Source organism: Camelus ferus, chromosome 3, assembly GCF_009834535.1.
Source record: "Camelus ferus isolate YT-003-E chromosome 3, BCGSAC_Cfer_1.0, whole genome shotgun sequence".
Lineage (NCBI taxonomy): Eukaryota > Metazoa > Chordata > Mammalia > Artiodactyla > Camelidae > Camelus > Camelus ferus.
In genome coordinates, this window is record NC_045698.1 from 46,630,736 (window position 1) to 46,645,987 (window position 15,252).

General features: G+C 38.7%; 1 protein-coding gene across 4 annotated transcripts in view; it reads left to right on the top strand.

Moving 5' to 3' along the window:
* The window catches only part of OCLN (occludin), a 46,137-nt gene extending 34,125 nt beyond the window's left edge, over window positions 1–12,012 (top strand). For all 4 annotated transcript variants that reach the window (XM_032473727.1, XM_032473716.1, XM_032473722.1 and 1 more), the window contains exons 5-9: window positions 427–572; window positions 3,587–3,802; window positions 5,458–5,629; window positions 7,937–7,978; window positions 9,496–12,012. In XM_032473727.1, the coding sequence (XP_032329618.1) occupies window positions 427–572; window positions 3,587–3,802; window positions 5,458–5,629; window positions 7,937–7,978; window positions 9,496–9,597 (678 nt within the window). In that variant the 3' untranslated portion in view covers window positions 9,598–12,012. The remainder of the gene's footprint in view (window positions 1–426; window positions 573–3,586; window positions 3,803–5,457; window positions 5,630–7,936; window positions 7,979–9,495) is intronic.
* Window positions 12,013–15,252: the final 3,240 nt, after the last annotated feature.

Consider the following 15,252-nt stretch of genomic DNA (forward strand, 5'->3'; position numbering starts at 1 on the left):
CCAGACAGCAGCATAAGCATTACCTGAGAATTTGTTAGAAATGAAAATTCTCCCTCTAACCCAGACCGAGGCTAGATAAAATGAGCTTAATCTTGCTAAGATGGAGTGGAGTAATTACCATGGGGAGTTATTCCACCTAATCACATCAGGATGAGAATCAGGTAACTGAGATTTTTTTTTCCCCTCTACTTTGTCATTCATTCTGGATTTGTTAGACTAATAATAGCACCATTTCCATGTTTGTAAAAAAAAAACTCATTTGACTGTTAACACTAGTAACAACAAGGCAGCCAGGTGGATTAATGGTATTTAATGAGCCCATTAAACATGAGATAACTTTATATATGATATTTTCCTTCCATTTCTTCCCTTTTTAAGTTACAGGCTAAATAATAATAACCGTGTCTCTTGGGACTGTTTCTTTAGGTTAAAAACGTTTCTGCTGGCACACAAGACATGCCGCCTCCCCTTTCTGACTATGTGGAGAGAGTGGACAGCCCCGTGGCCTACTCTTCCAATGGTAAAGTGAACGAGAAGCGGTGGTATCCAGAGTCTTCCCATAAATCAACACCGTAAGTAGCATCTTCCTTCTTTTGGTAGAATGAGTCTGAAAGAATGAATATTTGCCTGTGTCTATGAATTAGTTGCTGTTTTGTGTCATTTGCCTTAGGGAAAAAATATCCAACTGTTGTCTCCAAGGCTGGAGACTGACCTTTGCCTTGCAAGTGGAGGCGGAACATGGCTCTTTCCTGTTTCTGATTTTGAGGTTCAGGTGAGGGTGGAATGGTTTTACTGACTGATAGCAGAGCTAAGTGCGGTTCTCAGTCTCTCCTTCTGCCTCTAATACTAGGTCTCATTAGTAGAAGGGAGAGATGGCTCATTGATCAGAATCTTTCCAGTAGGCCCAAAGATAGGGTTCACTTCAGGCATAGCATGAACTGGGGACTTGAAAGATATCAGGGCTCTTGTTGCTACACTGGTTTTACTCTCAGTTCAGCTTCTGTTGTAGCAGGCTGGTCATCCATATTCTCCAGGCTGCCCAGATATTCTAGCCCCGGATTCAGAAAATGCAATTTCCTTTCCCCAAACTTACATATCAAATCTATTGGAAAGATTCTCTTTGGCCCTTTTTGAGTCCAGGAAGATGGAGGTCTCTGATGGCAAGGCTTAGGAATTCCCCTCAGTAATGGTGGCAGTTTTAAAACAGGTACATAGTGGATGTCATTCTGACAGTCATGACACTGGGTGGAGTGATGCAGTGTTTCTCTTTCCTCACCGATATTGGGTGTCCTAAGAAAGAGGATTCTTGCGGATGTGTTTTCAGTTCAGTAATTACCTTGAACCCCTGCCATGTACACAGTACCAGGCCAGGTGCCCCTGAGAATGCAAAGTCTGCCTTCCCATGGAGGTTGCAGTCTATCAGGGGTGGAAGAGAGTGCACAGTAACTACACTGCAGGGCGAGCTAGGAGCAGCAAAGGTATGTGAGGGGGTGCCTGTGTGAGAATAAAACAAATGAGTATAAAAGAAGGAAGTCAAAAGCTCCAAAGGGTGAATTTCTGCACCTAGGAGACGGAGTCGGGTACTAAGGAAAGTATACAGCTGGTTTACTTCTGGGCGGTGCAGATTTTTGGTCTAATTGGACTTGTGTCTAAAAGTAGGCTTGAAGATTACTGAGAGTGCCCACATCCCCTAACTCTGAAATTTATGTATATTTTTCTTGCCGAGCATTTTGTTTTTAAGCTTTCATGTTATATCAGGTTACTGTTTAGGGTTTAAAAGGGTGTGGGGAGAGGGCAGATGGAAAATTTCTAAGGTAAAGACTTATAGAGTTAATATCTAATATAAAATTATAAGAGAAGGCCTGCTTTTTTTTTTTAAATTAGGTTTATTTATTTATTTTTTTTAGTGGACGTACTGGGGATTGAACTGGGACCTTGTGCTAAGCACGTATTCTACCACTGAGCCATACCCTCCCCACCAGGAGGCCTGCTTTAATGTTTTATTTTTTGGGTTTGGTTTTGTTTTGGGTTTGTTTGTTTGTTTTTCTGATTTCTTTTGCCCTTTAACATCCGCCCCCTCTGGCCTCTGACCCCTGACCCCTCAGACAAACCCACTGCATTCTAAACGTTTGGTTTGCCACCTTGCAGCTAGAAGCAGAGTACCTGGCACTTTTGGCAGAGTGTCTAGGAACTCTTTAATCATTGACCCATGGAGAAAGTCACATTTTCCTCCCTTTAGAAGTAGCATTAACAAAGCACACAAAGCCATGCCACCCTGGATAAATTTAGAAAGAAGAAATAAATACCGCCACCACCCTCGACCACACCCCCCCCCCAAAGCTTTAGGAGTCTACAAGAAATGAATAAGTATGCTTAAAAATCTCAGACCTTGACAACAGTTAGAACTAAGCAGTTCTGGGGGTTTTCCCCTTATTTTGGGAGTTTCTTCTGTGGGGGGTAATTAGGTTTATTTGTTTATTTACCTATTTTTAAATGGAGGTACAGGGATTGAACCCAGGACCTTGTGCATGCTAAGCGTGCACTCTACCACTGAGCTATACCTCTTCCCCTCAGTCCCTCCCAGTCAAGCAGTTTTGAATCACCGAGAAAACAGAGTCTACCTCATAGACAAAGCTCAAGATGACAGTTTCTGTAAGTTGAAAGCAATAAGAAAAAAATACTTCAGACTTTCTAATAGTTGATCTGAATAGCAGGGCTGATGTTGGAAAGTCTCAGGCACCTTGTCTCCGTTTCTCTTCTTGCCCTTCTTCCTCTCGACTACAGGGGAACGTGAAGCTTTGCATTTCTGTTATTCAGAAGCAGTCTACAATTGCCACAGCTCTTGGTCTTTTATTCTGTGTTAAGCTTTGTTTTCCTGCTTGGGGTAGAAACGTGCAATTAAAAATCTGATGCAATATTAAATAATTGCATTAGGAAAATAAGTGTAATGGTAACCATTCATTCTGCACAGCTTCAGGATTATTTAACTTGCAATTTAAAAAGTTTCAATGAGCTCTTGAATCTATTATAATATAAAGTTTTTTAGTTTAAATTTTTACTATTTTCAGTTTTTCAATGTTGTGTCTGGAAAAGAGTATTGATATATATGAGTCTAAAATTAATATTACCTACAGCTTATCTCTGAGAGTCCGCCTGCAGAGGTAGATTTGTGTGTGCCTTCCTCTCCCCACTCAGCATTCCATGGAACTGGAAAAACCTGTAGGAAAGAGTCATGATTGTTATTTTCCTAAGAGCCTTTGTGGAGTAAGTCCCTGGCATAGGTCAGGTAAACACCTTTCAGATCAGCATGAGTTTCCTAAAGTGAAATCTTACACCCATTTTACTTAGAAGGGTTACTAATCAGCTCCTCTTGCATGGGAGCCTTAAAGCTGCCCGTGTGTATTAGAGGAGCTGAGCTGGCGCTGAATTGAGCACAGGAAGCTCGGGATCTGCTCAGCAGAGGGCATGTGAGCTGCTTGAGTGAATGCTCCCACGTGTAGATGTGTGAGTGCTTACTGTCCCTGCCCTCTGAGACCGCTGGCAAAGAGTCCTAGGGCTCACTGACAAATGATTGCTGTTTTATTAGGGTACCTGAAGTGGTTCAGGAGCTTCCAGTGACTTCACCTGTGGATGACTTCAGGCAGCCTCATTACAGCAGCAGTGGTAACTTGGAGACACTTTCCAAAAGGGCTCCCATGAAGGGCAGAGCAGGAAAGTCAAAGCGATCAGAGCAAGACTACTATGAGACAGACTACACGACCGGTGGCGAGTCCTGCGATGAGCTGGAAGAGGACTGGATCAGGTACTGGGTTGCCTTTCTTGGTAAAACCACGTGCACATACAATGGTTGGCCTGGGCCAACCAGATTTTGGCATGTAGCATTCTAAACTGTGGTGGGTGATATAACTTCATTCTTTGCCGACTAGGACAGGAGACAGTTTTCTGTTATATTTTTTTCTTTTGTAATGAAGATTGACAGGGAAGGGGACGTATTTGACTTAAAAACCCTTTGGCTTAAAAACATGTCTTAAAAACACTTGCAACACCCCTCACAAAATGGCTAATAAATGTCGCCAGTGCTCTTACTTTTACCAGTGGTCACTCAAAGATAGTCTTTCAAATAAATAAAACACAAATATAGAGGAATTTTGTTTTCCTAATTATAAAATTCCCGGACCGTGGCTCTCCTTTGGTGTTTATTTTTAAGGTGAGCTTTCACGATGAGACCAGAGATTCTTTAAAAGTTTAATCCAAAGGACTTTGGCAGAGTGTTTTGTAAACAACCGAGTTAACAATTTAGTGTTGTGCATTCAGTGGTTTTATTTTAGTCCATCATCACCAACGGTACTTGTGTATGACCTGCAGACTTTTTTTCGCCTAAGGATTCTGACACATGGGGCATAAATCAGAAACATTTGCAGTGTGAATGGTGGTTAGTCAGAGCATTGCTTCTCAAGGCGAAGGAAGGGTAGGTGGGGCAGCTATAGGTAGAAGTTCCCTCCCCACTGGCTGGTCTCATACTTCGTCTCTCCCCTTCCCCCTAGTTCCACCATGTACCTAGAAAATATTTGCCTCTCTTGTATCATGCAAAATTTAAATGAAAACTATTAGGAATCCTGAATTCTTGTTTCCCTTTTGAGCAAATCATTTAATTTCTCCGCTCTGTAAAATGAAGCTATTGAGACTGACTTAGATCTAACGTTTAAAATTCCATATTGCTGTGAAGTCCCTTAGTCCTGTAAAGCAATTTCAGCATATTTCCTCAGTGGATTATAGAGTAATCACCGTCATATGTAAAGAATAGCTGGTATATTGAGAGATACAAGTGATAGAATTTCAGGGTTGTTTTTTTTTTTCAGAGTGTAATGCATTGCCAGATTATTTTTACAGTTAGCATGCATTGTTATACATAACACCTTTTAATGTCTGTTATAATCAAAGGACTTAAAGTAAGCAATTTCCACTTAGGAAAAACAAGATATGCCCCCTACCCACAAAAATGCTCAAAACAGTCTGAAAACCATACGTGGTAGCAGAAAACAGCCAGCTGCCAGCCTGCTGCTCTGCCACTGCAGTGATGAAATCATCCTTGTGTTCCAAAATTCCAGTTTTAAGACTCTCAACATAAATATCCATTATCATGTGGTGGTGTATAGTCAAATAAATGAGTTCCTATGACAACCCTTGAATTTTGTAAGTGATTTTCAACTTATTTCTAAAATCAGTGGGCATAGTTTTTTGGGTTTTTTTTAATTGAGCAGTGATGGAAAAAGCATAATCATTCTTAAAAGAACTTATTTTCATCCCACCTCCTGCCCATAAGCAGCAACAACAAAAACAAAACCAAGAGAATGTGGTTCTGCATATCCTACCAGCTTTATTATCTCTGAGGAGGAAGCACTGGCTCTTATGTCTGCTGGGGTTACATAAGTAATCATTTTCTTACTCAATTGTTAGGGAATATCCACCTATCACTTCAGATCAACAAAGACAACTCTACAAGAGAAATTTTGACACTGGCCTGCAGGAGTACAAGAGCTTACAAGCAGAGCTTGATGAGGTCAATAAAGAACTCTCCCGTCTAGACAAAGAACTGGATGACTATAGAGAAGAAAGTGAAGAGTACATGGTAAATTCAAGCCTGATAATTCTATATGACTTAGAATTTTATTCTAATCTATGGAGACACAGTATCCTTTATACTAATGTTGATACAAATTTTGCTAGTTATTATCAAACTAAGTTCACTGAGCAATTGAAATCATCTTACAGTCTTTTCAAATTGAAGAGTGTACTAATGTATGTACTTAAGAATTACAAAGCAATAGTCTATGTACATAAATAAATACCTTCCTAGTTAAAAGAAAATAGCTACATTACTTTTCAACTTATAAACACAATTCATTCTTTCTGGAAAAAATTCAAACAATACAGAAAAATCAATTGCCTTAAGTTCTGTTACCGAAATATTGTTGTTAAAATATCCCCTCCATGCAGACGTGCACCTAGGCACACAAAATCCTGGATGAAGAATCATCTTATATGTTTTACTTATATCCTTCCTGTTTTTCTACTCAGTAGTAATTTATGGTTTGTTGTTGTTGTTTTTCTTGATCTTTTGGCAGGGGTAGTGTTGGTCCATGTAAAGTTACTCTTTTCCTTTGTATTCCCCCTTTCTATATTATACTCTCTGGAAAGAAGTCACTATGCATAGATTACACTTAAGGAATTGGGAATTATGCACCAGCTCTTTAAAGGCAGTATACCTTACGCAGATTATTCGGCATTCATCTGCATGGGAAACTTGTCAGTTCCTCCCATGTATTTAATCATTTATATCAGTATAGATGCATGGATGTCTGTTTTATACTTTGGGTTATAATCCAACACTACTTAGTTTTGTTGCTTCAGTTGCTTTAGCTTGAACCGTTGGGAACTCTTTCTGTTGCCTCCTTTGTTTCTGTGACATACCCCCATTTTTGTGAAGGATTTTCTTTTTAAATACTTCCTGGCACTGCTTATAGCCTGCTTTTCTATTCAACAGTAGTTTATGGTAATTGTTTCATGTCAATAATAAAGATATACTCACTGAGAAAATATTTTATGTGTTAAAAAAATAACTCCACAATTTGCAATATTGTGGTTGTACCATAATTTACTCAAGGGTCATCCTCTATGAATAGACATTTAGGTATGTCTCCTTTATACCACACATACACTCTGCCCCTGCTGGTAATACACTGGTGAATGTCTCCATCCTTGCACGCTTACCTGCTTAGCTGATAGAACAAAATCCAGAAGTAGAAGGTGCTGAGTCAGAGGTTATGTACACTTAAACTTTTGTTGCAAAACTGCCCTCCAGAAAGATTATATCAGCTGTATTCCCACTAGTAATGCTCTAGAGGGCTCCTTTGAACCACATCTCACTAACATTTTCGTGCCTGAAAAATTATTGCCTCATGTTTTAGATGCTAGTATTTAAACTTTTTAAAAAATCACATTATATATTTATTTGAATTTCATACTCATTTAATGAAAGACCTTTGCCATTTTTAATTGGGGTTACCTGCTTTTCAGCTTTGAAGTATTTGCTTCTCACATAGTTTGATTGATTTATTTTTTTCTTTTATGGCTTCTGAATGGTATCATAAACCTTTCTCAATTCAGTGAATGTTTATTCATTGTTACTGTGTCCTTGATGTGGAAATGCTGTGATTAGAACGACAAATCACATTTCTGCCCGCAAAGAACTCCTGTTCAAAGAGGGAAACTGACACCTAAGCAACTTAGACAATGTGACTAAAGCTATAATTACATTATGTAAAGAAAGTCCTGTAACTGTTCAGAAAAGGAGTAAAGTCTGCTGGAGGTCTGAGAGTTTAGGGGCAGCTTCATTGAAAGGTAACCATTAGAAATTCTCCAGATAGTAGGGGAGGTACATGAGTACAGATATATGAGAAACATGTTGGAAATCTGGAGGCATTAATGTGTTTAATTTTTTTAAGGAATTGCCAATAGTGGACACTGAGACTGGAAAGGTAGGAGACTAGATTAGTAGAGAAGTTAACGGGGCGCTCAGACCAGTTTTACAATGGGATGTAACCTGATCAGAGCCGTGCTTTAAGAGAAACCCCTCTGGGGTCCACGTGGCATGTGGACTGGTGTGGGGAGAGATGAGAGGCAGCAGAACAAATAGGTACCTACCTGTGTGAATGGGACGTGAGAAGTATGTTAATGTCATAAATTTCCCATAACTGGCTTCCTTCGGGCCCTTCTGCTGACCGTAATAGTTTTGAGAACTTTAAGACTTCATTATTTTAATACCCTATATTTTTGTCATAAGCTGGCATTTTTAACTCCAAAATATAACATCAGGAGTGTTGTTTTTGAAAGAGAAAATGCCCACTAAACGTATTCCTTTGTTTCTCATTAACAGGCTGCTGCTGATGAATACAATAGACTGAAGCAAGTGAAGGGAGTAAGTGTCCTGGGTTGTAAGATGCTTTTAGGGAGAACATTCCTATCATGTGTTTTTCATTTAACCTTTAGAATGAATACCTTGTTGTACATGCACTGATTAGAGACAAAAGGCCCTATAATTGCAAGATGAAAACTGTAAGAAGTTGGAACCTTAGATTCAGTTGTTTGCAGATACAACCAACCCTGATTTAAAAAAAAATTTTTTTCCAGCACCTAGCTTAACCCCTGCCATCCCATGCTCCTGGGCACTCCAGGCCGAGGGGTCTCAGTTGGCCTAGAGTTACGGGCCTCACCTTTGCGCCACCCCCACCCTCCATGGAAGGGGCGGCCGGGCACAGCTGCTGTGAGTCCACATCCTCGTGTGTGTCTGTCCACACTTTTTAGGCGCCACACCAAAGGCCAGCCCTCTGGCCCCAACACCTATTTTGGAAGTCCCCCGTGGCCGTGTGTATGTCAGTAACAGTTGTACAAAATAAATTCTATTTATCACTATTGTAAAAAAAAAAAATTTTTTTTTTAGGTTGAAGTATACGTACAGAAAAATGCACCAGTCAGAATTGTACAGCTTGGTAAATTTTCACAAAGCAACCAAACCCCTTTGTACCTGACACTCCACTAAAGAAATACATTTCCTAGTACCCCTTGTGTGCTTGTCCGGTTTTTACCCTCATCCCAGGGGTGACCACCACCTTAAGTTCTAACACCGTAGATTAGTATTACCTATTTTGAACTTTATGTAAATAGAACCATACAGTATGTATTTTGTGTGTAATTTCTTTAGCTCAGTACTGTTTGTGAGATCCATTCATGTATTGGCATGAAGCAGTGGTTCATTTCTTAAGTGTCTGTGCACATGGGCTCATATTTGTTAGGTATATACGTAAGAGTGAAATCGCAGGGTTGTTGAGCGAGTAGGGATCCAGCATTGGGTATGGACTGTCAGCAGCATTGCTGGTTTGTGCCAGTTTACATTTTTACCAAGCAGTGTAGATGCCTGTTGCTCCATATCCTTGCCAACACTGGGCATCAGTCTTTGTTGACTTAAAACATTTTTGTTTTTAAAAGATTTTATATTAATTTTTTTTAATTGCAAAACATCAAGATTTTGAGTTCAAGAGTTTAAAAGCATATACAGTAAAATTTCCTGTCTCATTCCCCATTTACCCAATTTTCTTAAGTCAGCCCAGATCACCAGTTTCTTGTTTTACTGATTTTTTTTTTTAAGGTCATGTGTTAGCAAAAAGGCCAATAAATTTTCTTGGTGATTTTACACATCATTAAAATTGAGTTTATTGTTTGTAAAACTCAGGTTAGAGGTGAGATGGAGCAAAGAGAATCAGCTGCCCATGTAGTTAGAGATACTGCCAGAGGCCTATTATGTTATTTCATCCAACACTCCCAGCAATTCTCTATGACTATTACTCCCTGTGTTTTTGTTCACCTCTGCCTTCCCAGCAGCTAATACATAACTCATTTTTACTTTCAAATTTACCTGATTTTTTTTTCTCTTTTTAGTCTGCAGATTACAAAAGTAAGAGAAATTATTGCAAGCAATTGAAGAGCAAATTGTCACACATTAAGAAGATGGTTGGAGATTACGACCGACGGAAAACATAGAAGGCAGACGCCACATGGTTTGAGAGATGAAGTGTGTAACTGACATCTGTGCAGTGTTGTCAGGAGTCAAGTGACTTTGGACTCTAACCCAGGAGGCCAAGCCTTTGTGATCATTACAGAGTTTTGGTAGCTTTAATATCATCAGTATTAAAGCATTCTATAAATAGCTTTTGGTAATCAACTGGGCTGAACACTCCAAATAAGGATTTTTATACTTTAAACATTGTTTCTTGTATTAAGAACAAAAATGCTGAGGTCTTTAACCCTTTCAGGAAGGTCCCAGAGTGAACTGTGCTGTGAACTTTCACACCCCAGCCAGTCAGGTCTTAATACCTAAGTGTGCTTATTGGGTCTCGATAGTTTAATCCTCCCAGAATTCCCCCTTTAGATAACTGTTATTTATAATCATTTCTTTTCAGATAAGGAAACTGGGCCCCTGCAATTAAGTCTCTGCAGCGAAACTGCTTGTTTCCGGGCTTGCAGTTTTGGTTAAGTCTGTTTTATGACTCCAAGGATAAAGTCCTTGGCCTTTTCATATTTTAGTTTCTATGGATACTGCATTCTGCCAGCCTCCTTGGTGATTTTTTTTTCTGTGTGTAAGTGCTTAAGAGCTTTTTATTTCACGTTATCCTGGTAATAAAGATCATGTAAAAGTAACAAATGTGTGAAATTTGAAGACTGTAAATATATGTTTACTTTTTAAAAATCAAAGTTTAAACCTACTGGGTTAGAATTTTGTTGTATATTTTTTAATGCTTTTTATCTTTTATGGTTTACATACTTTTTTTTTAAACCAACTAGTCTTTTCCATTATGTCAAAGTATCCCATTACATTTATAATTCAATTGTGACTTGAATTATATCTTACGGGAATGTTCAAGTTCTGTACATATTTTATAATTATTAAACCTGTTGTTTTCTTTCCGTAATGTACCTTTTTGACGTCATTAGTGCTGTTAATATTAAGCTGTGGAAAACTACACTCAGAAGTTGTATCTGTTATTGTTTTAAACTATTTTGGGTGCTGTGCTGGTTGGTAGTTTCCTAAATCCTTTGGCTAACGGAAGACTGATTTGTCTGGAAATGTAATGCAATATCATAAAACACCAAATTATTTGAAAGGGTGCCCTTAAATCTGAGCACATTTTTTTCAATTCAGATTTTTACTGGTAAAGTAAAATTAGCTGATAATACTGGGAATATAGCTAACCAAGTTGATTGTGATTATCCCCTCAGTTTAGAACTCTTTTTCTGAAAAATTTTTTAAGAAAAAGTTTTAAATTAATCTTTAGTATGCAATTCAGACGTTTAAGTATATAATTTTTAATATACAAGTCTGAATCATTTTCCAAAGATAAATTCTTAAATAAGGTTTCCATTATAACACTGATTCATTTCTTCAGGTTGAAGAAATTCTTAATTTTCTATGGCTGTACATACTTACTACAAAAGTAGTAAATAGTTTATACTTTTCATGCCTTTTGGATTCACAGGAAATGGTAAGGATTCTATTGAACAACCTAAGTGATTTTTATGTGTGTTAAAATTTAAACTCTTTGTTCTTGGAAGTCAACATGCTCAGTTTACGAAGGCAACTTTGCCAGTGTTCCAAAAAAGTAAAACCATTCACCTGAATGTAGAAAATCAAATAGCACACGTTTTCATTGTAAAATTGTGCCATAAAATTGGACTTGGAAATTTTTTTAAAAATCATTTTTCAAATATGATACACTAAAGACCACTGCAGAAACCAGGATCAGGGTGTTTTTGTTAGGATTGGCGTTAAGCAGCAGGATATAACTTTGAAAAACCACTCAGGCAGTTTTCTAGTCTGGAAAATCAAGGTTTAGATTAAATTTGGGAGGTCTTCCCATCTCTGACCTTTTGTGCTCATGTTTGCTTTCTGCTTTCTGCTATAAACCATTATTCCAAAGATTTTGTTGTGAAAGCATGCGGTCCATCTGATGAAGGTTCGCCGCATAAAGTGATTCCCTTACATGTGTATTTCTGTATTAAAAGTAAGAAAGATCGATATTTTAATTTGTCTTATTTTGAAAAATTTAAAGAAATACAAAGAACTATAAACATGTAAACTCACCACCCAAAAATAACAGGTGTTAATATTTTGTCATATATGCTTTGTATTTTTTGAAATAATTTTAAGTCTGTAAGTATAGTAAAAGTTACATTGCATACACATACATGAAATCTCATTTAATCCCTACAACAATCTATTGACATAACTTTCTCATTCTCATTTTGCAGATGAGAAACCTAATGATTTGATAGATCAATTAGTCCATTGTCTTATTAGCAGGTGACTAAACTAGGGTTGGAATGGTCTGTTGGAATATTGGTGTCTCTACTCCCATTCTAGGTTGACTTTGTTAATAAATTAATGAGTTGGACAAAGTGGGATTGCTCTGTCTGCTGTTAATAAAATAATCCTATTATAATTTTTAGCGCATTTTAAGTACAGTGGGCCCTTGAAAAATTTAAGTTTAAACTGCATAAGTCTACTTAGATGTGGATTTTTTTTTCACTTAACTTGTACTATACTACTACACGACCCACAGGTGCAGCGTGCCCTCTGTAACGTTGTATGTGGATTTTTGACTGCTAGGAGAGTCAGTGCCACTAACCCTCTCCTTGTTCAAGGGCTAACTGTACTTTTGGTTAACATAAAGTGCTTCATATGGAATATATGAAGTATCTGTGAAGGCCTGAATGGGTATGCAGGTGCAAAGAAGGGTCAGGGCTGAAGAGTACTTTAATCATGGCTCCAGGGCCCTTAGCTTCAGTTGGGGTGGAAGCAGACATTCTCCCAGCTTCAGCACTGGGATGGAAGTGTCTCCCCTCCTGACATTTTCAAAGGCTCAGCTGGGAGAATCAGAATTCAGTCTCTTGGCAGCTCATGGTTCTATTACACTATACCATGTCTCTTCTTATGTAAAAAGACAAGTAAGTTAAATGGAGGACTACATCATCCCTCACGTGTTTCATGTTAACATTTCTTCTAGTGGTGATAGTTATCACAAAAATGCCTAAGTAACTTGGGCAGTATTTAGAAAATGTGTTAAAATAATGTCACTTGGGAGTTAGAAAAATAACATGGACACACAACCATGTTTTTTTGTGACAGCAACAAAATGTGGAACCAGGTCCCCAAAATTCTGGTTGCTGCCACAGGACCCACTTGCTTCTCCTGCACATGTTGTCCCATTGATTTGCCCTCCAGCAATTACTTGCTGTGTGACCTTGGACAAATTACTTAGCCTTCCTGTACCTCAGTTTGCTTATATGTAAGAAAGATATTTGTACCTCGTCTCATGGTCGTGATGAAGGTAGTTTTGTCAGAAAGTAATAACTGGCCAGTGACACCTATTTCCCAGAGCCAAACAGTGAGACTTTAAACAAGTTTTTAGAAAGCAAATTGGGTTCTAAAAGTACATGTAGTGTCCTAATCCTATATGCTCGGTGTATGCTGGGTGCAGCTTTACTGTGTAAATTCTTTTGAATTTTAGGCAGATAACTGCATTAGGCTTGGCATTGTGATTTTTTAGAGATGATGAGCAAGGACTTTAAGAGATAGTACAGAGTTTATATATCAAAATAAAGATTATCAGATACTGTTATAAGCAATTCTGGAGGTTTTAATGAGTCTCTCAAATGATTGAGAATGTATTGCAATTGGCAGGTTCACCTTACACAGTCTTTGGAGTTGTACACTTAGAATTTCAGCTTGATTCCACTGGCTGAGCTGTTCATGAACTTCCGAACTCCATGGATTGTGTCCAGCCACCCATGGGCAGAGAACAGATTGTTCCGTTCTTTTATAGTTGTTCCTTAGTTTTACAAGTTGAAACATTTGGCTAGGTTAGATCATTGTACACAATTAAAATACTGTGTCATAATTATGGCAAAAGATTACCATGGATTTATGCATGTTTTGTTTTGCCTTAGTACCATTCCTACTTCAGTCAAGATCTGTGACTGAAGTAAATTCAAGGGAGAGTAAATTTTACAGGTGGGAAAAGCTTGAATGATTCAGCCTCCCGAAGCACATATATGCTTTAATTTAAATTTATTGGAGAGTCCTCTGCCCTTTTCCTGGTTTTTCATAAAGCCTTCCTGGATAGATGGATAGTAAATATAAATGAGAAACGTGGGGCTTGGGGTTTTGGTTATTTGTCCTAAAGGTATGTATCCCATCTTGGAATAGTATGGCCAGTTAGGTCAGAAGGAGAGAAAAGTGTGGAGTTTTTGGAAAGAAGGAAAAAGTGGAGTTTGTGTATGAGTCCTGGTAAAGCAGTCAAAGATCGGGAGGAGTGGCAAAGATGGAAGCCAACCAGTACTGGACATAAGTAATGCTAATTTTCCAACCTCTTTTTAAAGACAATACTAGAACTAAACAATAAGACCTTGTCTTCTGGGAGGAAATAAAAGGAGCTGGTTATGGAGTTGCCACTAGTTAATATGTAAGCCCTATAGGATAGGTGGGAATATCTTCATTTTATAGATCAGACTTGGGTTGTGACTTGCTTGAGGTCACCAAGCTAGTGTGGCTGAGCCTGATTTTTCTTTCAAGCCTGCTCTTTCTACTACTATGTAGAATGGTTTCTGTTTATGCTTTCAAGGGGGCAGAATACATGCAAAGATTTTGGTACCAGCAAAGTAATATAGACAACATATGGTGATGGGGAAGCAAAGAGACTCCAGCTCCTGCAATTCCTTTTTCCTTTTCCTTTCCTGGGCATAACCCTGTTCTGATGATCTAGGGGTAACTTGCCTCTCCATTTCTCAAGTGTGGGAAATGCTAGTAATTCCATATGTATTAGCAGGCATCTCAAACAACTTGTCCAAAATTGAACTGATCTTACCACCCCCTCCCATCCTTTCAGTAATTGCAACGCCAACCTTTCAGTTGCTCAGCTAAAAACTTTGGAGTCATTGGACTTTTTTCATAACATACATGCAGCATATTGACAAGATTGAGAATCCAACCACTTCTCACTAGCTGCACTGCCATACTTCACTAGTCCAAGCTATCATCATGCCTCTAAAGTTCTTACAGTGCTTAGAGCCCACCACTTCTGATTTCAGCTGCCGCTACTCATCGCCTGCTTCCCTATGCCATTCCTCACACCAATGTGCTTCTACCCCAGGGCCTTTGCACTTGCAGCTCCCTATCCCTGGAGAGATCTTTACATAGGTGTCAGCAAGATGAACTCCCTCCCTCACTCTGGTCAGGGTTTACCTGTCTCCTAGATGAGGGCTCCTCCGACCACGCTATTTTAAACTGCAACTCTTCTCCCTGAGGTGCTTAATTTTTCTCTATGGCACGATCATTTGATACAGTATTTTTTCCTTGATAATTGTCATGAAAGCAAGGGTTTTGTCAGTTTTTCATTACTATTTCCTCAGTTCTTAGACCTGTATCAGTCTAAAGTAGATGCTCAATAAATATTTGTCGCATGAACGGCAGGAGCATCAGAAAAGTCTCAGAAAACTGTTACACAGCAAGTTGGCTCAGAAGACGCTGCTGCTGTGGTCAGTCCTTAATACCAAACTTTGAGAAAAAATAAAATCAAGTCCTCAGATCCCGGAGGGACGGCCTCTCACTTTCCAAGACCGAATGGCTACCACTCTTCCCGC